We start from the raw sequence: 22,456 nt of genomic DNA, 5'->3' as shown, positions 1-22,456 counted from the left end.
ATCAGCTTGTTCCGACGCGTCTAATTGGCGCGTGATCGATAACTACAGATGAACGGACTTCAGTAAGGCCTTTCCTTGGCGCCAAAGCATCTGCAGAACCATCGTGGCCTCGTCGCCGTTTTTCCTCACATCAACAATGGCTTTTTCAATCGGTCGAGTCTCGGTGCTTCTGTTTTTTCCGATTCGATTGTCCTCAGCCTTTGTTCTGTCTTGGACTTGCGATTATATGTTGTGTTCCTGATTCAGAAATCTATTCGTTTGTTAGGTTCATCAGCTGAAAGTTTGTTGATGCACGATTGTTCTAGAGATGATGGACACTGCACATCGTAGGAAAGTTCAGAGAGGAGAGGACGCTCAAAGGTATAGTAAGCACTCTACGATGTATAATCTGATTATTTTTAGGTCTTCTTTTTTGGAGTTTCGTCTACTTAGTTTTGGTTTATTGATTGAAATCGACAATTTGAAGGATTTCTGTCGCTTTCTGTCTATAGGTTGTTGATCATTGAGTATTGGAGGTGTTAATGCATTGTCGACGGTTGATCAGTGAAGTAACTCTTGTGTAGTTACTGTAGATGATTTCACTTTCTTGGATTGTAGCTTGATTAAGATTTCTTGAATTTTTTTTTTCGTATTCTGGAACTGTGGGAAAATGCTTGTAGCTGAAAAAGTAAAAATAGAAGAACCTTTGAGCTGAATTGATTCTATCATCTTTATAACAAGATTGATTGATTCTTGGAGGTACAGCAACTCTGCTAGTGTTGATTTCCTTTTCAGTTAATAACACTTGTAGTTATGATCATTTGCTGTTTGTGATTAGTTTCCCTTTATCTTTGTCAATTCACGTTGATAATCTCAGTTTGAGATTAAATTATTGTGGGTGATGCAATATGCTCTTCTTCTTCTAAATCAGTACCGTGACCAAAATCATTAAGGAGTGGCTTGTAGGACGATTGATGTTGCAAGAGGTGCATAGCATCTTCTGATTCAGTCCCATTTTCATTTTGTATTACAAAGAAAGAAAGTATACGGGATTAGTTCTCTTCTTTTCTTTCTTCTTTTGTTTGTGTGTGCAGTGTTGTAATTTGCTAAATTATCATACAGCTAGTCTTTTTTTTTTCTCCCTCTGTACTGTCAGTTTTTCTTCCTGTCTGGGTTTATGAGTTCTCACATTTTCCGTCTCTTCCCTCTGAACTTTTTAATTTCCATTTTCATGTATCACTTTTACTCTGTTGTAAAAGCTAGCAGCTGTATTTAACCATCCACAAACTCCACATCTTGCTATCGATGAGCATCTATTTCCCCAAAAAAGTATCTAAATAGACTAAAATGGCTTTTAAGCCTTGTTTTTAATCTCATTGGTGTTTATCTTTAACTTCCCAAGATAGTTTCTATGTCGAGGAGGTTTAGGGTGAGACTGGGCTATTGAGAAACTGGCTTGTTTTATGATATAGTTAACTACGTCATCATGAATCTACAGGACGGAAGATATAATATACTGATGTTAGCTCCTTGAGTTCCTTAGTTGCTTCTATTCAAAGTACTATTATTATTATCCTCTTACCATTAATACTTACACTCCCCGCCCCGCCCCCCCAAAAAGCTCATGCTTCTCTGATTGGTGCACAGTTTTTATCGTCAGAATCTAATGAAGTTTGTAACAGGGGAAACAAAAGAACAATGCCCTTCATCTCTTTATGCTATACCATAAACCTATTCTGTTTAACATGTATGTGTTTGGTTTAAGTTTATCCCCCTATCTTTTGTGTTAACTACGAAGAGACATGAGCACCAATCATCTTATTAAAAAATTGACAATCAAAGATAAATAGAAAACATAAACATTAGAAAATCAACATAGAGATTTACGTGGTTCACTAACAGTGTGTTAGCTACGTCTACGGACATGGGGAGAGAGCAGTTTATTATTAGAGAGAAATCATCAGTTCGAGAGCACCTCTAGAATAAAAAGTTTATATAGTGCGCTCCTTTAAATCTTAAATAACATAAATAGGATAAATACGAATATAACTTAAGTTTCGAGAGTGTTACCCCTGAACTTCCACCAAGGTGCATAGCCCCTAGACTTCAACTCGCTGACCAGGTAGTGAGACCCCATACTTGATCGTTTAGAGCGCTAGATAATAGTTTCAAGGAATTCCAACACACCAGTTACATTTGTGCATTGCTTCTAGTAATACTAGTTGGATCTCTATCTCAAAGAGTGGTATTTCCTGGCCCATGTCCGTAGATACTGTTGATCTCCTATTTCTGTTACTTTGGAAAAGGTAAAGTTATTTGGTAGAACACTCAGCAAGATAATTTTATGGAATACTTGCCTTAAAAAAACTGGAGAAACTTTGAAAACTAGCGTGCGGAATGTCACTTTGTAATTTGCTTGTGCTTTTCTCTTGTATAATTTTCTCACTATTTTTCTTTCTTAATACTAATTCGAGGCCTTTTTTGTGACCTATGTAGGCTTCAGGTTATGCGTGGAGAGTGTTTTTGAAAGAACATTTTTCTATGGTTTAATCATTATTGTTGTTGTAACTTGTAAGTACTTCAATGAAGAGGACCTAACAATAATTTTTGGTACTTTTTATTTCATCAAGAGTATTTTTAAATGAGTGATATCTTTTGAATTTTCTTTAGAAGGATACATTTAAGGTAGCAAAAATGTGATTTAAGCGAGTGAAAGTGTGAATAGGGAACAGAGAGATTTCCTTAGAGAATATTGGTAAATCACTTGGAGAGAAACTAGTAATGGGTGTTTTATCCAGCGAACATCTTCATCTAAATGTGAGACTTGCTTTATGATTAGATGGTTGGCTTTGGCTACTACATTCGGGAAGTTTATGCAGCATTTGGACAGTACCATTTCGAACCTATGGTAATATTTTTTCATTGTGTATAACCATTTTGTCATTACCTGTCTATGATCTCCGTGCAGATCCATCCATTCAAGCTTAGCAGGCGTTTTACTACTCTCTTAGGATCCTCATCTTTTCAATGTAAATACCGCCAAAACCTTCGAAAAGAAGTCAAATTTTAAAAACAAATATATTTTATATAAAAATTACATGGGAATTGTTTGGAAACTATTTTCAAGATGTTTTTTTGTTTGTAAGAATCAATATTTATAAAAACGTGCTTGGATGACTACTTTTTTAAAAGTAATTTTCTTTTATTGTTGTATTCTCTTCTCTCAAGTAATCTCTTTTTTATTTTTTAAAAAAGGTGAAGTAATTCTTTTCAAAATTACAAAACATGTGAATAGTGTTTTGATACTATTAATCATAACTCATTCCATCAAAACTCTTCTTAGATTATGTTTAAAATGAAAAATCGAAAACCGTTCTTAGACAATTTTCCAGAGTAGTCTAATGAAACTACCGCCATAATTTTTAGAAACCATTCAATTACTGTTTTTGTTTTTTGAATATTCTCCAACAGGGTTCTCTGAGAGTGAAGTGGAGCAATGCAGTATTGCAGTTGTGTGGACCGAGAGGAAGAAGTATTGCCTGAGCAGCAGAGAATGTTTGCAGGAGGGCACATGCAATAATAATCTGTGGAGCCCTGCTTCTAGTACTAGAAAGCCAGAGCTTGATCAAAATTTAGAGAGTTAACTAAAGGAGTTTAACAGAGTATGCAAACACTTGGAAATAACTGTACGAAATCAGTTCTCATTTCCTGGTCTTGTACGTTTCCCTCCTGACATGTTTTGTATCAAACCATTATTGTATATTAATATATAATCTCTTGCCTTTTCTACTCCCTGACTCGGTTCTTTTTTCTTTAACACAGTCCATCTGCTCTTGATTTGTGGATTTCTGATCATGCGCTGATCAAGCTTGAGTTACGTCCTCCAGTTGAGATCCAACTACATCATTACAATGAGTTCATCATCGCTCGGTCAAAGAAATAAAAAAGAGTATGGGAGTTTACTTTCTTGTTTTTGTCTCTTTCCGTTGAGTGGATTTTATCTTTTAGCTCCCCAGCTTTATCAAGACATGAGTGCAAGTAGTTAGAATAGATAACCTCACTACCTGCATTTCTAACGAGATTTTGAACCATACAGATCAGTAATGGAGTCAAAATGCCATAATGCAGTTAAAGGCGACTAAGATTTAGTTTATGTTTAGGAGGTCAAATCATATAACGGCTAATATTCTTTTTAAAAAATTTGAAGTTTCCCTCTTCCTTCATCCTTGTGGCTCATTAAACTAGGAGGATGTCAGTTACAGAAGTTGGTAGAATGTATACTCCACAACCAGCAAAGGCCATGAGATTTTTCAGTAACTCTCAGATAAGCCTTACGTTATCTCTTATGATACTTTGCATCTTCATAAGACACAGCTCAGAATTATTCAGAGGTTGCATTTTCCGACCAATGTTCATTGTGAACAGTGTTGTCTCCACTCTTTTGTAGGGTCTCGATCCTCGGCTCCCATAATTTTACTGGTTTGAGATTTGGGTCAAAATGTGAAAGGGTCAGTCAATTAAAATCCCTACCAATCCCTTCTCTCTACCCGCAAGAAAGTGAAAGAACACTCACTTTGTCTCCTCAGATTCCTTTCTTTTCCATTTTTATGTGTCTCTCTCTCTCTCTCTCTCTCTCTCTCTCTCTTCATATTTCGTATGTCAGCTGGTGGGTCAGTGTGTGTTTCTTTTGTCAGGATTCTCTTGCGCTGCCTAGAAAATAAAGAATTTTGAGTACTGCCCCCACATACCAAATTAAAGAGAAGAGCGCAGAATCTCTATCATTCTTTTATATTCTCTCACTCAGTCTCTTCTCAAATATTTTTAAGGAACTTTCCTGCTCTCTTCCTTTGCTTTTCATATGAAGACGGTCATGGATTCCTCCACCTCCAGAAGACACTTCCACTGGACCCAGAAGGTAGGGAGTGAAGAAGAAGACGATCAATGTCCACTACCAACTCTCAAACCCTCCTCCGAAGCCGTCGAACTGGAAGAGGTGAAGAAAAAAAACAGAGTTGTCGTCTCTCCAGAGCCGCAGCCGCAGTCGCAGCCACCGCATCCCGCAGCCCAACCACAAAGAAGGAAGATGCCGGCCGTTGCAGTTGCGCGTTGGCGTTCGGTTCTCACAGTTTTTGCCAAAAATCGGTCGAGCCTTTCACCGGGTCTGGGTTCTCGGGTCATTGGAACCCTTTTCGGTTCTCGGCGTGGCCATGTGCACTTTGCATTTCAAAGAGACCCCAACTCGGAACCTGCCTTTTTAGTAGAGCTTGCGACGCCTATTAGTGGCTTGGTAAAAGAAATGGCGTCTGGGTTGGTCCGGATTGCGCTGGAATGTGATAAAGAGAAAGAAGGGGGGGAAAAGAAAGCAGTGAGACTTCTAGAACAGCCTCTTTGGAGGACATTTTGCAATGGGAAGAAGAGTGGTTTTGCTACAAGGAAGGATTGTGGGGCCAAAGAGATGAAAATCCTCAAGGCCGTGGAGCCAATTTCGATGGGTGCAGGTGTTCTGCCAGGAAACTATGAAGGGGAAACCGAATCCGCTGGAGCTGAGTCGCCTGAATCCGAAGCTTGTTCTGATAATGAAATCATGTACATGAGAGCCAAATTTGAGAGAATTGTGGGCTCTAGAGATTCCGAAGCTTTCTACATGATGAACCCAGATAGCAATGGAACTCCTGAACTCAGTATCTATCTTCTTAGAGTCTAATTAAGCTGCAGCCATGAAAGCTCTGGGTCTTGCTCATTTGAAAAGAATTTAGTCAAGCCTTGATGGAGCCTAGCTACATTTCTCCATAACCTTACTTTTGTTTTAATTTTCCTTTTTGTTTCTGATCTTTTGGGAAAATGGTTAGTGGGTTTATTGTATTTTGTTAGATAGGAACTGGGGTGGGTGGACGGGGGGGGGGGGGGGGTCAAGTACTTATAAAACGTGATGGGAGGAGGGGCCATGAAGGTGTATATGTATAGTTTTTTGTTCAGTCCTTTATATTTGATAAGACAAGGTGGGTGTTGCAATCAAATGATTGTCTTTTGCATTTTGGTTAAATCTTTCTTGTTTGCCAATAACAGAGACTCCCCAATCAACAACATATTACAGGGGCAAAAGAAAGAGGGATTTAAATCACTGCTATTACTTATTGCAGGCAAGTGCTTTTACTATTTGTTTCCACTCTTGCTCTCTTTCCAAAAATGACATCCATAATCTTTCTATACTTGCATCGTCTTCTTTAATCATGTCATGTGGATCTAACATAATTTACGTTGTTCTCTAAACTAACCATAGTGGAGATGCTTTATGCCCTGGTGAATTTTAGTCAATATCTTGCCTTACTTTTATGTGCTTATGAGATATTGAACCATTGGACCGTTGAGCAGAATGATATTTATAGCCAAACTCTCGTGTGTTAAGACATATTTCATTCTCTCTTTTGGTTGATAGATGAAGATAAGAGAGATGATTTTATTTGGATAGAGATGCATTTTTGAAAGCTCATAAACTCGGTCATACTTTGATTAGAGAGTAAAGTTGAAAGAAAACCGAAGAAGGAAAAGAGATTATTCTTGCTGTTGCCTTCTTTTTCAGAATGGTGGGGATGCTCTAGGGTAAGGATGTCCCCCCCACCCACAGCCTTTCCTCAATAAATTCACCAACGATCATTAGTTATGTGTCTTCTTCCTTTCAATTTTCCCTGTGAGGTTTCAATCATCTAGCAACTTATGTCCACAAAATTTCAGCATTTGATCTATTGGATAATAGACTAAGATATATTCCAATCATTACTTTTTTTGTTTCACAAATCTGTGTGGAAAATTAGTCCCAATATGTTTTAAAATAAAGGCAGATCATAGAAGTCGTCAAAAGGGCAAAGAATTATCCTAAGGAATTGCAACAACTCGCATCCCTGACACCACTGTTGAGCTTTCCTCCTTTTGTTGACTGCTTTTTACTATCCTTCAAAGTACTCAAGTCTCTACATTCACATCTCTTAAGTTTCTGACTTGATTCTTTTCTCATAGTTTTGGGATTATCACTTCATCATAATTTCATAGACCGATTTTCAATATTTACCGCAAAAGATCAAAATGGGACAAAATTTCAAGAACTCAAGAATCTAATGAATGAACACGGGGAAAGCTTTGGTTCTATTTATAGACATAGAGTATGGAATAACAACATGAATCGCCAAAGATGGTTCTAGGTGAAAGAAAAGGATCCCAATTCACATGGATGATTTGGCTAGTGGGCTTGATGTAGCCACTTTGTAGTGGCCTCTTTTTCTCTTCCCGATTTCATGGTTTTCATAATCTCTCTTTGCCCATATCTAAAGAAAGAGGGAGAATGTGATATTTTGAAAAGAGCCATGATTAAATGCAATTTAAGCATCTTTTTTAAGATATTAAAAAATAATATTAATTTAATATTTTAAAAAAACTGGCAGGTTACAATTTTTCTTTGGGATTGGACTGCACAAACATATGTACAGTTTAACTAGCATCTAAGTTTTTTTTTTTTTTTTTTTATCCAAAAAAGTGTGGTTTACAGCATGGGAAAAAAAGTGAACAAAAAGAAAGTAATAAAATGCATAAGATTATCTCTAACAAAAAACACTGTTCCTCCTCTCTCCCCCTTGGTGGATCTAATCAATCATTCTTCAAAAGAATGGTGGCTACCCCTGCTTCATTATACCATCATTGCGCCAATTAATATGGACTTTTCACCTTATTTTGTATCCCCACCAAAAAAAAAAGAAAAAAAAAGCCCTTCTTAATTCTGATGGCCCTTTAGGCTTATTGATTGTTTCATACAGTTTCATATCAAATGTTGTTAATCTGTCTCTCTCAGCCGCTATCCCTACTCGTTACTAATAGTTATAGGAAAAAATAAAAATAGTTAAATTCAGATTAAACTATCAACCTTTAAGATGATAATTTGATATAAAAAAATGTGGAGAGATTGCCAAAGAAAGATTAGTTGAATGAGAGCGCATTTGTGTGGATTTGGATGGTGATATAAATTGCCATGTCTGTTTAAAGTGTCACACTGTGATGAAGACTTGCATCTAGTCCGGTTAGATGTTTCCCAATTTGCCCAAACAATGCCCCGCATGCTTTATGAGTGTTGCAATCCACATATCTAATCCACAAAATTTTGTTTGTATGTTAAATTATCACTTGTCTTTGTATTTTGAGACTGTCTATTTTAGATTATATACATACATATATATTTGTTGAAATATCTTAAATCTGTTATCTGATGCTCTGAATGATCGAGTACGATGTATCGCTGGTGATGACGCGAGTCAAGGTCCAAGAGTGACGCTCCTTATTGGGAGCTGGGGGCAACACCTACAAAACTTAAGTTGTATATGCATTATATGTTATTTACATTTTGGGTATAGGGTTCAGACAGGTGTTCATATATAAAATTTTTTAGTCTATTGGATCTATATTGTCTGGTATTTCTTTCTACTAATAAAATTGTTCTCCCTATGCTCATAGACGTCAGTAACATACTATTAGTGAGCCACATAACGTCTGTTAATCTTTTCTGTTTACATTTTCTTACTTCTTTTGCTTGTTGATTTTGTTTATATCTTAACATTTTTAAATATCTATATTTAGTCGTATTTTTAGTAACTTTTAAAATTAGTTTCTAGATCTAGTTCGTAGTTTAAATTTTATGAAAAAAAAAAAAAGATAAAAGTTTATAATTAACCTTTTCGCTATGAATTTTGAAAATATATTAAAATTGTGTTATCTTTTATGAAACCTAACAATATTATTTTGCCAATTTTGATGATGATGATGATGATGAAAATAATAACAATAATAAGGAAAATTTTCACAGATAGAAAAAATGTCAAACTATTTACAGAAATAGTAAAAAAAATACTGATAGACTTCTATCAACGTCTATCACATAGTATCAATGATAGACTTCTATCAATTTCTATCACTAACACTGATAGACTTTTATCATTCTCTATCAAAGAAGATTAAATTTTGTTTTTTTGCATAAATAATTTCCCTTATTTTTCTACTTTTGAAAATCCCCATAACCACGACGATGGCGACCACAACGACGACGACAACAACTACTACTATTATTATTTCAAGCTAAACAATAAGGATTAATTTTAAGATTTATTAAAAATATGGAGTAAAGAAAATGGAAGATCGAAACTTGACCAAATTTTAACATTAAACAACTGATCTTTAGGGTTGTGTTGTTTTTTGTTTTCCATGCTTGAATTTAAGCAACAATGTGTAATTAGGATTATAGCTAAATGCTAATGTTACAATGCTTAGAGAGTCTTTTGTATGGATGGCTTTCTACCGAGTGCCTTTATGGTTATGATCCACCCTCCACGATGTTATGAATTATAACCTTTTACTTATGTCAGAGGACATTTTCAACCTTTCCAATGAACTCGCGCTTGGGATGTTATCTCCAACCTGATGCCTTTTTCAAAGCCCGAACCTAATGCTATCATAATTGACAAAGAAATTATATATCGGATTGGGGATGAACTCACCAATCTGATTGCTTTTCTGAAGCGCCAAGCCGATTTTAAATCTACAACTTGATGAATAAAATCCAAAATTCAGATGACAGTACCTGTGACATTGCAACACTGGTGAACGCCTTAGCTCGACGAATAATCCATTTTCTTGACCCGATAATAAACAAAAAGCCCAATATTCAAATTTCTTAATCAGAATGAAAAAAAGTATAATCCAAATCAAATAAAGTATGTATATTACCTCTATCTTCGTTGGTCACTACTTAGATTACTTGATAATGGTTGGTTGCATGTTGCCCGATTATGTCCTGGATTTCCATACCTAGTGCACGCTTGGGTTGGACGGTGTTCTCTGGCGGATAGATTTCGGTTGACACGTGGCTTACCGACACTAGTTACAATTTTCGATGGTAGGATAACACATTTTACGTAGCCCATGGTTTTCTCCACTCAGAAGAATGTCCAACTGGGAATGTTGGTTCTCCATATGCTAGGATTAGGAATTCCACAATATAAAATTGATTGCAAAGTATGTAAGGGTTAATGATCCTTGACCTTGCAGCAACTATTACATGTGAGCATGAAATCTAAGTAGTCGAATTGTTTGTATGTGCACTTACGAGTGTTTAAGTTGACGACACCATCCAAGTGACCATCCTTCACGATGAACATATGAAAGTCAATCGGGCTTACTTGGTACCGCTTACCACTCTCAAATTCCTTAGCCACCATTTTCGTATACTCCGAATATAAGGACGCACATGTGGACCATTAGGTTCTGCGCTCGAAAAACCATTCTTGGAGCTTCTTCCTAATAAATTCCAGCAACGATATGATTGGTAAAAGTTTGGTATCAGCTGTAAGTGCATTGAAGCACTCCGTACCGTAGCTGGTCATATTGTAATACCATTTTGAAGATCGATGGACCCGGGTCCATCGCTCTAAATCGATGTTCTTCAGTATTGCGCCATAGTCCTGTTTTTTAATCCACGTAGTTGTTCCCAGTGCATGTTGAATTTGGATAGTCTGCGCTCTCGTTGCATTATTGATGAAGGATTTGAATCCCCAGCGGAAGTGAATAATCGACTTGTGTCAGTGAATTACATTTTGGAAGGAACTCAAAACCTGTGAAATATACAAAAGGATAAACAAAATTATAAACCTATAAGCATGCTTTCTAATATACGGAGAGGAAAGGGAGAAAAAATGCTTACCCTTGAAGAAAATCTCTTCTCGTATTTCCTCATCAGTTCAAAACACTCTCTTCACAAACACAATAAAAATAATGACTTAAGTGAACAAGAACTCAAAGGCACCACCACGTAGTCTTCCTCGTTATTCTCAGGATAAGAACTAGAAGGAGATGTGGGCTCTTCAACTTTTGTGAGAGAATGAGAGTTTCTTGAGAGAGATCTTGGGAGAGTGAAAAAATTGAAGAGAACAACAAAATACATTCTGTAATTCTTGCTAAAAAACTTCTTGTCTTTTGTTTTGGGTAAGAGAGAATAAGGGGGGAGTGGGAGTTATTCAAAATAACTTTCCATTATCACATTGGATAACTCCCAATGGAGATATTCCTCATTTAAAATATATTAAATATAATTTAATATAAGTAAATTAAAAACTTTCTATTAAATCATATTTAATATAAACATCACATATTTGAATCATATTCAAATAATATTCTCTCACAGAATCGATAGTTTTGATATGAATCTTATTCACATTAATTTTAACATATAGTTTTATATGAATCTCATTCATAGAATTAATAATTGAATCATATTCAAATATTTAACTCTCTCATCAAACTTTATATTATAATGTATCATATACATTATATTAATTGTATCTCATGCAATCAATCCCCTTAGTTATTTTGAAATTCAAATTAATCAAAAAATTAATTGATTCTTATTTGATCCTTAATGAGCTAGTAAGGGGACCTTATGGATATACAAATAGAAGGCCTAATGATACGAGATTAATTAATTAAATTAGTCAAGATTCACCAACTGTCGGTCACTCCACTAAAGATCGATAGCTGCAGTCTTTGCACTGTAGATATATTTCTATGTCTATAGAAATAACCAATTAACAGTAAGTCGACCCTTCACAAATAGCTCATAACTACAACTGGTTAAAATTATCATTTTACCCCTGTAATTACAACTAACTCCTTAAGTACCACAGATATCTCTAATGAACAATTAGTTATAGTTTAATTATAAACCAGATCATTCTTTGGCTAATGAGAGGGTAAGGCACCCCATTGTTCAAAACTCGGAATCAGCTCTTAAGGGGGCAATTTCTTCTACTTATCATATAACTGGGAAGGAGTGAATTCCATCTTGTGTTGTTGTGTTCCTAGCTCCCCATTTGAACGAATTCCCAAAATGGTAAGCATATTGAGTCGACGAAAATGGCCACTCTCACCCATACAGATCAAAGGATCGCCCTCATAGACAAGAGTTCACAACTTACTCCGGATTAAGGTCAAAGTACCTATGGTCATCCTAGTGAACTATAAGTCTCTTCAAGTAAAGGTTTTATAAAGAAAGACTAATCATTTTGTGGTCCAGTCTTATACAAACTCTTTGTGTAGAATATTGCCATTCACATGTCCCCATATGAATGATCAGGATCAACTCATTGGTAATACTTTACAACAATTGTAACAATTACAAAATGGACCATATCTGTAGTGTCACCAAGTTAAGGTACCCAACCTTATCCATATATTACGGATCATTCAAGTCGTTACATAAACATGATCGACTTGTATTTCACCACATACTTGTTTAAGTTACATTAAATAACCTAGGATATTAGTTTATAGGATTTGGATTAATACAGACTAAATGTTAAATAAAATAACACTTTATTTTATTAAATAAATAATTTGTGTACAAATAATTTACAAACTACGAAACCCACAAAATTCAGGACATCAACCCCAATAATTTTCCACTTATCCTAAAGCTAGGGGTATACAAATACAAAGTATAAAAACAAAGTACAGTACACAAAACAATAAATTAGAGCATACACTATACCTAGTAACATCTTCCACTTGACCTAGACCAGATGATGCATGTTCCATAGACCCAGACTCTCCAGGTGACCCTCAAACACTTTAGCCATGAGAGCTTTTGTAAATGGATCAACAACATCATGCGTCGAAGCGATCTTCATGACAATCACGTCTCCTTGATGCACAATCTCCCGGATGAGATGATATTTACACTCAAGTGTTTCCCTCTCTTGTGGCTTCTAGGCTCCTTAGAATTTTCTATAGTACCACTATTATCACAATAATGGGTGATGGGCTTTGACATGTCAGAAACAACTTCTAGATCTGTAAAAAATTTCCTGAGCCATACAGCCTCCTTAGCAGCTTCACAAGTTGCTATATACTTTGCCTCCATGGTAGAGTCAGCAATGTAGTTTTGCTTTGTGCTTTTCCAGACTACAGCTTCTCCATTAAAAGTGAACACTAATTCTAATGTGAATTTTCTAGAATCTAATCAACCTGAAAATCAAAGTCAGTTTATCCTATAAGGATTGAATCCTTAGCTCCATACACAAGAATGTAGTCTCTCGTTCTTCAAAGATACTTGAGGATGGTTTTAGCTGTTGTCCAGTGATTTAATCCTAGAGGGACTGATATCTACTTACTATCCATATTGCATAGAAAATGTCAAGTCTAGTATGTAACATTGCATACATAAGACTGCCAACAACCGATGCATAGGGAATCCATCTCATTTCCTCAAACTCTTGAAGAGTCTTATGACACTGTTCCTTAGACAATACAATTCAATGCCTAAAAGATAATAAACCCATCTTGGAATTGTGCATCGAATATTTGACAAATATCTTGTCAATATACGATGTCTAAGACAAGGCTAGCGTTTTGTTCTTATGATCCCTGATGATTTGGATCCCTAGAACAAGCTGCATTTTTTTCCAAATATTTCATTTGGAATTGGGCGTCTAACCATTGTTTAACATCTATCAATATACTTACATAATTCCCAATGACTAGGATATCAGCCACATACGACACTAAGAAAGCTATCGAACTGAATTTTGCTCTTAATATAATTTCAGTATTTTCTAGTATTAGAGGGCATTTTTGGAATTTTGGAAATTTCATTGTGATTTAATTGCTAAGAAATGGGTGTTTCAATTTGATGGTTTAATCAGAGGGAAGTTATGGAAATTGGACTTTTAATGTCACACAAATTTAATTTAAAATTAATGTCAAGAATTAATTTCATTTTGAAATGGGGTAATGCCACACAAATTTAATTTGAAATTAATGTCAAGAATTAATTTAAGGGGGTTAGTTAAATTCTTTGTAAATTGAAAATTTAGGGAAAAAGGGATTAAAATTTGGAACCAGGTCTGAATGAAGGAAGATTTTGGAGATTGGAATATTGAGGGGTGGTTGTTGCTCATGCTTCGTTGGGAAAGTTGACTTGGGTTAGTTGAATCAAATTTCATATGGTTGGGTTATGACTCCTGAGGTGGAAAGTAATGTTGTGTTTTGTGTTAAGGGAATTGAATTCAAAGATTGATTATTGAAGACTGCCGCTAGGATCGATATCTGAATCTAGTATTGAAGTAAGTAATTTTACTACTGGAATAGCCCTTGTACCAGGCAATAAATTTAAGATTTATTTTGAGGATTATAAGACTGTTTACAAGAATAATATTGTTGATTCTAAGGTTTAGTGGACTGTTTAGAAAAGATAGTTGAGCATGAGATAATGTGTTTGAAGTATGTTATAGGTATGGGCATGATTTAGAATTTTATGAGACATATTAAAAGGATGATTGAGCATGACCCTAAATTATGAGTTAAGCGACACTATTATTAGAATGTCTTAAAGCTAGGTGAAAGTGGAGCATTTGGTGATGTACATATTTATGTGATTTATTATGAAAGTGTGTAGGCTATATGATGTATTATGAAATTTTGAATGTTTGATTGTTTATATGAGTTAGTGCATGAAAGTGATGTACTAGAGTTGATCCATTAAAACTAGATTAAGCACGTACATTGAGGTTAATTAACATGATCTTGATGAGGAGATTTTATAGGACTCATGATTATGTGAATGTTATATGTAATATGAAGTTAGATGCAACCTCTTTTCCTTTCCAAATTATTTGAATGTATGAAAGTGATGTATGTTCAAGGGTGCTAGTACATGAAAGAGATGTACTAGGGCTAGTGTGTATGAAAGTGATACATACCTAGAGGATATTGGGGTGTACATAAGATGTTCACGTTTAGTGGGTTATGTGTATACGAAATAGGTGTATACATAACCATGTGTACGAAAGAGGTATGCATCCCTACATTCATAGAGAGGATCTGGGGTGTACGTAAAAGGTACACAATCAGTGGGTTATGTGTATATGAAAGAGGTTATGCATAACCATGTATACGTAAGAGGTACACAATCAGTGGGTTATGTGTATACGAAAGAGGTGTATGCATAACCATGTGTACGTAAGAGGTACACATTTAGTGGGTCATGTGTATACGAAAGAGGAACATGCCCCTACATTCATAGAGAAAACCTCGGGTGTACGTAAGAGGTGCACTCTAGGGGAAAGGAAAAAGAGCGATCCATGTAAGGAAAATCTTCAGGTCCCACTGGTAGAGAGTTTCAGTTCATGTTGTATTTATTGGACATAAATGCTTAGCCTGACCCCGATAATGGGGTTATTTACTGAGTATTTTATACTCATCCTTTCTTATGCTACGTTTTTCAAGTAAGAGCAAGGAGGTACCGGTGAGTGACAGAAGGAATCTGTGATCGGGCCATTGGGACCAAAGAAATGCTTCCACTCATGTTTTCATGTTTTAGTGTTTTAAAATTCCAGTCTTGATGTAAGAATTTAGAGTTTCATGGTTGAAATTTTTATTTATCAGACTTCATGAAATTTATTTTGAAAGATTGTCAGTTATTTGGATATTACAAAAGTATTTATGTAAATAAATTCGTTTGATTTAGTTAAAATTTGTGAGAGAGTCGTTTTGAAGTTTATATATGTATGAAGTATCGGCCTTGTATAAGTCCTAGAAAGTTCGGGTCGTTACAATTCATGATTTTCTTGTAGACATAAAACTCATCAACATTTTGGTCAAAACTATAAGATTTGATCACAGTATCAAATCTCATATTCCAAGATCGAGATTGTTTCAATTTATAAGTGAACCGATTAAGTTTGTAAACCATTTTTTCTCTTGACCTTGTTTAATGAACACCTCTAGTTGCTGTATCTAGATGGTTTCCTCAAGATTACCATTTAGAAAGACAGTCTTGACGTCCATTTTCCATATCTCATAGTCATAGTCTATAGCAATGGGCAGGAGAGTCTAGATAGACTTAAGCATGGTAATAGGTGAGAAAGTTTCCTCATAGTTCACTCCCTTAACCTGGGTATAACCTTTTACCACCAGTCTAACCTAAAGGTCTGTAACTTATCATTTACACCTATTTTCCTCTTGTAGATCTACTTGCAACCTATAAGCTTGAACCTATCAGGTTGTTCTACAAGATTCTAGATTGAATTGAAGTAAATAGACTTCATTTCGAGATCCATAGCCTTAACCTATTCATCTTTGTCCACATCATCCATTGCATGTTTATAGGACAATGGATCCTTAACTTTATATAACGGTTAGGGTTTCTGTTAAACTCATATAACGAGCCGGTGGGTTCGAAACCCTTCCACTCGAACCTCCCTCAACTTTTGAGGTGGATGTACTTGACTAGATGAACCAACATCAATAATTCTTGTTGATGTAGTAGCCTCTTCAACAACTCTTGTTGAAGTTTCAATAGTTTCATTGGAAAACTCATTCAATACAATCTTATTGTGTGGCTTATGCTCCCTGATGTAGTCCTCTTCCAAAAATGTAGTATCTATCAACACAAATACTTTATTCTCTTTAGGATCATAGAAGTAACCACCACTTTTTGTTTCCTTGGGATAGCATACAAATAGGCACAATTTTGAATGAGGTTTCAATTTCTCAGGGTTTGCCTCAAGCACATATGTTGGGTAACACCAAATTTTGAAGTATTGTAAACTACCTTTACAACCTCTCCATAATTCCAAAGGTTTTTCAGAAACACTCTTAGATGGAACATTGTTCAAAATAAGTTGCAATTATTACTACATAACCTCAAAACGAATCAGGTAATTGAGCATAATTCATCATAGACCAAACCATATCCAACAAGGTTCCATTTCTCTTTACTGATACACCATTTTACTGAGGTCTACCAGGTGCCAAGAGTTGGGATGCGATTCCATGTTTTATCATATATAGAATCCTAAATCCATATACTCTCCACCTCAATCTGATCAAAGTGTTTTAATAATTTTATCCAATGAATTTCAACTTCAGTCGTATACTCTATTTTTCAAGAGTTTCAGACTTATATTGCATTAGGTAGACATACACATATCTTGAATAATCATCTATGAAAAAGATGAAGTATTCAAATCCTTCTCTTGCCTTAACATTCATAGGACTACAGAGGTCTGAATGTATAAGTTCCAAAGGTTCTTTGGTTCTATGACCTTTTTTAATAAAAGTTCGTTTTTTCATTTTGTCTTCCAGGTATGACTCACATACTAATAAAGATTTTTCTTCTAACTCGCTTAGAAGTCCACTCTTAACCAATCTCTCAATCCTATCGAGGTTTATGTGACTTAATCTTAGATGCAAAAGAAAAACATTTTTCTTAGGAGAAATCTTTTGTCTTTTATGTTGAGTTGTTGTTGTTCTGAAAATTTCAGTGTTTAATAACACTTTAGATGCTAATGACCTTAACATATGTAAACTATTCTCTAAGTTTGCAAAACAAATATTAACACTATTCTTATAAATAAACATTTTATTTACATTAAAAGAAATAGTGTATTATTTTTCTAGCAAATTTTTTATCGAAATCGTGTTTCGTTTCAAACCTGGAACCACATAAACATCTTTTAAAGGTAGAAAAGATTTCTAGAAGAGTAGTTTCATGCTTCCCATTGAAACCGCTAAGACGATATGCCCTGTTCTAACCCGCATCATCATCTCACCAGTCCCGAGTTGCTACCAGGAACTAATTCTCTGAAAAGAAGAACAAACATGATTAGTGGCTTCTAAATCAATTATCCAGGCCAAACCATCATTCTCCACTAAACAAGTTTCCAAAACTAGTAAATCATATTTATTTTGCTTGACCTTTTTTTTCTTTACCAAATACTTGGGACAGTTCCTTTTCTAGTGTCCCTTCTAGTTGCAGTGAAAATATTTTCCCTTAGTAACCTTGGCCTTCTTGCCTTTTTGGACTGTAGCAAGGCTAGCTTTATTTCCTTGACCTCCCTTCTTCTTCAAAATTTAGTGCAGATGAAAAAGGCAAAACTTTAGTTCCAGAGGTTAAACCTCTATGAAAATTTCTATAGGAAATGGCAAATTTGCCTCTCCCTTCCGTTCCTTAATTTTCATCAATGATTGGTAAGTCTGTAGTTCGTTAAGGAGGGTGGTCAGATTGTAGTCTAGTTTATTTATAACATCATTACTACAGAATCGAAGGAAAATTTTTGGCAAAGTTTCCAAAATAAAGCTAACTTGATTTGCCTCATCAATGACGGTCTCGTTAATTTCAGCCAAATTAAAGTGGACCATCATATTGAGAATTGAAGGATTTGAATCCTCAGCGGAAGCGAATGAATGCTTTGTATCAGTGAATTACATTTTGGAAAATACTCAAAACTAGAGAAACAAACAAAAATGATAGATATGATTATAAACCTATAAGAAATTTTTGAAATTGCAGAGGAAAAAAAACTTGTTTTTTTTGAAAAATCAACTCCCTAAAATTAGCTAGCACGGGACTTTATGGACCTACATATTAGAAGCTCCAATGATTCAAGATTAATTAATTGAACTATATAATTAAATTAATGAACATTCATTAATTGTCGGTCGCTCCACTAAAGATCGACAGTTGCACTCTTCGCACTGTAGATATATTTTTGTGTCTATGGATGTAACCAATCAACAGTAAGTTGACCTTTCACAAATTGCTCGTAACGATAGCTATGTCAAATTATCGTTCTACCCCTGTAGTTACATCTAACTCCTTGAGTACCACTGATCTCTTTAATGAACAATTAGTTATAGTCTAACTATAATTAGACTCATCTCTAACCAGTGAGAGGGTGAGGTGTCTCATTGTTCAAGACCCAGAATCGACTTTTAAGGTAGCTATTCATCTACTTACCCTATGACCGGAAATGAGTGAATACCATCTTGTATAGTTACGTTCCCAGCTTCCCACTCGGATGAATCCCCAACATGGTAGGCATATTGAGTTAGCCAACCTGGCCATTTTCTCCCATACAAATCAAAGGATCACCCTCATAGGCAGAAGTTCACAACTCACTCGGGATTAAGGTCAAGTTACCTATGGTCATCCTAATGAAATGTAAGTTTCTTCAAGTAACGGTGTTATAAAGAGAGACTAATCATTTCTTGGTCTGGTCTTGTACAAACTTTTTTTGTAGGATACCCCACTCACATGTCTCCATATGTATGGTCTAGATCATATCATTTGTAACATTCTACAATAATTTAACAATTACAAAGTGTATTGTATCCGTAGTGTCACCATGATAAGGTACCCAACCTTATCCATATACTACAGACTATACAGGTTATTACATAAACACGATCCACTTGTATGTCACAACATACATGTTTAAGCTACAATAAATAACTTAGGATTTTAGTTTATTAGATTTGGGTTAATGCAAACTAAATTTCAAATAAAATAACACTTTATTTTATTAAATAAATAATTTGTTTATAAATAATTTACAAACTATGAAACCCACGAAATTTTGGACATCAACCCCAACAATCTCTCACTTGTCCGAAAGCTAGTAGGGTGTAGAAATACAAAGTATAAAAGTAAAGTACAGTACACAAAACAATAAACTAAGACATACACTATACTAGAGGTGTTCAAAAAACCCGATGACCCAAAAAAATCGATCAACCCAACCCAACCCGTGTGGTTTGGGTTGGGTTATCAACTCATTTGGATTGGGTTGGATTCAAATAAATGAAAATTTTATGAATTAGGTTGGTTCATGGGTTCACCTAATATAACCCAAACCAACCCGAGTTTGTTATTAACTTTAAAATATATTTTTTTTATTACATATAACACATTATTTATACATATATTGATTTTAATTTGATTTAATTTAAATATTTTTTTAATAATTTATTCTCCAACAACTCTTAAAAGTGGTTTCTTTGCACTTTAGAAAGGAAATTTTCACTATATAAATTGAAATTGAGTTGTTAATTTTAATTCAATATATGAACATAATAAGATAAGATTTTACATATTCACTTTGTGCTTCTTTTTAGAATTTTTTTTTTTAAACAAATGACCCGATTAACCTAAACTAACCCAACCCAAATATTTCATGGTTGGGTTGGGTTGGGTTCATTTTTTAATAAGGGTTGTTTGGGTTGAAGAAATTTACAAACCGAACAATTGGGTTGGGTCTAATAAGTCTTTCAACCCAACCCAACCCATGAACACCCCTACACTATACTCAATAACATCTTCCACTTGCTCTAGACCAGATGATGCATGTTCCATAGACCCAGACTTTCCAAATGATCCTCAAACACTTTAGCCATGAGAGCTTTTGTAAATGTATCAGCAACGTTGTGCTCTAAAGTGATCTTCGTGAATCACGTCCCCTCAACGTACAATCTCTCGGATGAGATGATATTTGTGCTTAATGTGCTTTCCTCTCTTGTGGCTTCTAAGCTCCCTGGAATTAGCCACAACACCACTATTATTACAATAAAGGGTGATGGGTTACAACATGTTTGGAACAACTTCCAGATCTATAAAAAATCTTCGAAGTTGTACAGCCTCCTTGCCAGTTTCACAAGCTGTTACATACTCTGCCTCCATGGTAGAGTCAACAATACAACCTTGCTTTATGCTTCTCTAGACTATAGCTCATTCATTAACAGTGAACACTAATCTTGATGTAGATGTCCTGGAATCCCTGCCAGTCTGAAAATCAGAGTCAGTGGATCTTGTAAGGATCAAATCCTCAGTTCCATACACATGCATGTAGTCTTTCGTTCTCCAAAGATACTTGAGGATGATTTTAACTATTGCCTAGTATGGATTGGACTGATATCTACTGACAATCCCCACTACATAGCAAATGTCAGGTATGATACATAACATTGCAAACATAAGACCAAAAACAACCGATGTATAGAGGATCCGTCTCATTTCCTTAACCTCTTAAGGTGTCTTAGGACACTATTCTTTAGGCAATACAATTCCATGTCTGAAAGGTAATAAATCCCTCTAATTGTGAATATCTGACAAGCACCTTGTCAATATATGATGCCTGAGACAAGACTAACATTTTGTTCTTACGATCCTTTATGATCTGCATCCCTAAAATAAATTGCACATCTCCCAAATCTTTCTTTTAGAATTGGGAGACTAATCATTGTTTAGCATCTACTAATAGACCTACATCATTTATAATGAATAGGATATCATCCACATACAATACTAAGAAAGCTACTGAACTGTTGATGATTTTCTTGTAAATACAAAGCTTATCAACATTCTAGTTAAAGCCATAAGATTTGATTGCAGTATCAAATCTTATATTCCAAGATTGAGAGGCCTATTTCAATTCTTAAATGGACCCATTAAGCTTACAAATCATGTGCTTTTGACCTTGTTTAACAAACCCCTTTTGTTGCTGCATATAGATGGTCTTCTCAAGATTACCATCTAGAAATGCAGTCTTAACCTCAATTTTCCATATATCGTAGTCATAATATGGGGCAATGGACAGAATAATCCGGATAGACTTAAGCATGGCAACGGGTGAGAAAGTTTCTCATAGTCCACTCCTTCAACTTGGGTATAACCCTTTGCCACTAGTCTAGCCTTAAAGGTCTGTACCTTATCATATATACCTCTTTTCCTCATGTAGATCCACTTGCAACCTATAGGTTTAATCCCATTAGGTTGATCTACAAGATATCAGACTGAATTGAAGTACATAGACTTCATTTCGAGATCCATAACCTTGACCTATTTATCTTTGTCCACACCATCCATTGCCTATTTATAGGACTATAGATCCTCAACTTTGCCATCTAATATGGTGGTCAGGATTTCTGTTAAACACATATAACGAGCAGGTGGATTCAGAACCCTCCTACTACGTCGAGGCTCCCTCAATTGTTGAGGTTGGATGTGCTTGACAAGATAGACCAACATCAACAACTTTTGTTAATGTACTAGCCTCTAGAACAACTCTTGTTGAAGTTTCAGTAGTTTCATTGGAAAGTTCATTCAACACAATCTTCCTTTGAGGCTTGTGTTCCTTGATGTGGTCCTCTTAAAAAAATGTAGCATTTATTGAAGCGAATATTTTATTCTCTTTGGGATCATAGAAGTAACCACCCCTTATTTCCTTGGGATAACCTACAAATAGACACAATTGAACGGGGTTCTAATTTCTTAGGATTTTTCTCAAACATATGTGCTGGATAACCCCAGATTTTGAAGTGTTGTAAACTACCTTTACGACCTCTCCATAATTCCGAAGGCATTTCAGAAACACTCTTGGATGGAACATTGTTAAAAATGTAAGCTACAGTCATTACTGCATAACACCACAACGAATCAGGTAATTAAGCATAACTCATCATAGATCGAACCATGTCCAACAAGGTTAAATTTCTCATTTCTAATACACCATTTTGCTGAGGTATACTGGGTGCCAAGAGTTGGAATGCGATCCTATGTTCTATCATAAAGTCTTGAAATCTTGAATCCATATACTCTCCACCTCGATCTGAT

The 22,456-nt window shown here is 35.3% G+C and overlaps 1 protein-coding gene across 1 annotated transcript; it reads left to right on the top strand.

The window, feature by feature from the left end:
* Positions 1-3,334: 3,334 nt before the first annotated feature.
* On the top strand, positions 3,335-5,849 carry LOC120084200 (protein MIZU-KUSSEI 1-like). The gene is made up of 3 exons (XM_039040093.1): positions 3,335-3,695; positions 3,802-3,928; positions 4,844-5,849. The coding sequence occupies exon 3, from the start codon at positions 4,850-4,852 to the stop codon at positions 5,681-5,683; it is 834 nt and encodes a 277-aa protein (XP_038896021.1). The 5' UTR covers positions 3,335-3,695; positions 3,802-3,928; positions 4,844-4,849; the 3' UTR covers positions 5,684-5,849.
* Positions 5,850-22,456: the final 16,607 nt, after the last annotated feature.

The sequence above is a fragment of the Benincasa hispida genome, chromosome 8 (genome assembly GCF_009727055.1).
Source record: "Benincasa hispida cultivar B227 chromosome 8, ASM972705v1, whole genome shotgun sequence".
Classification (NCBI taxonomy): Eukaryota; Viridiplantae; Streptophyta; class Magnoliopsida; order Cucurbitales; family Cucurbitaceae; genus Benincasa; species Benincasa hispida.
This window is presented reverse-complemented; position numbering and strand designations above follow the sequence as displayed.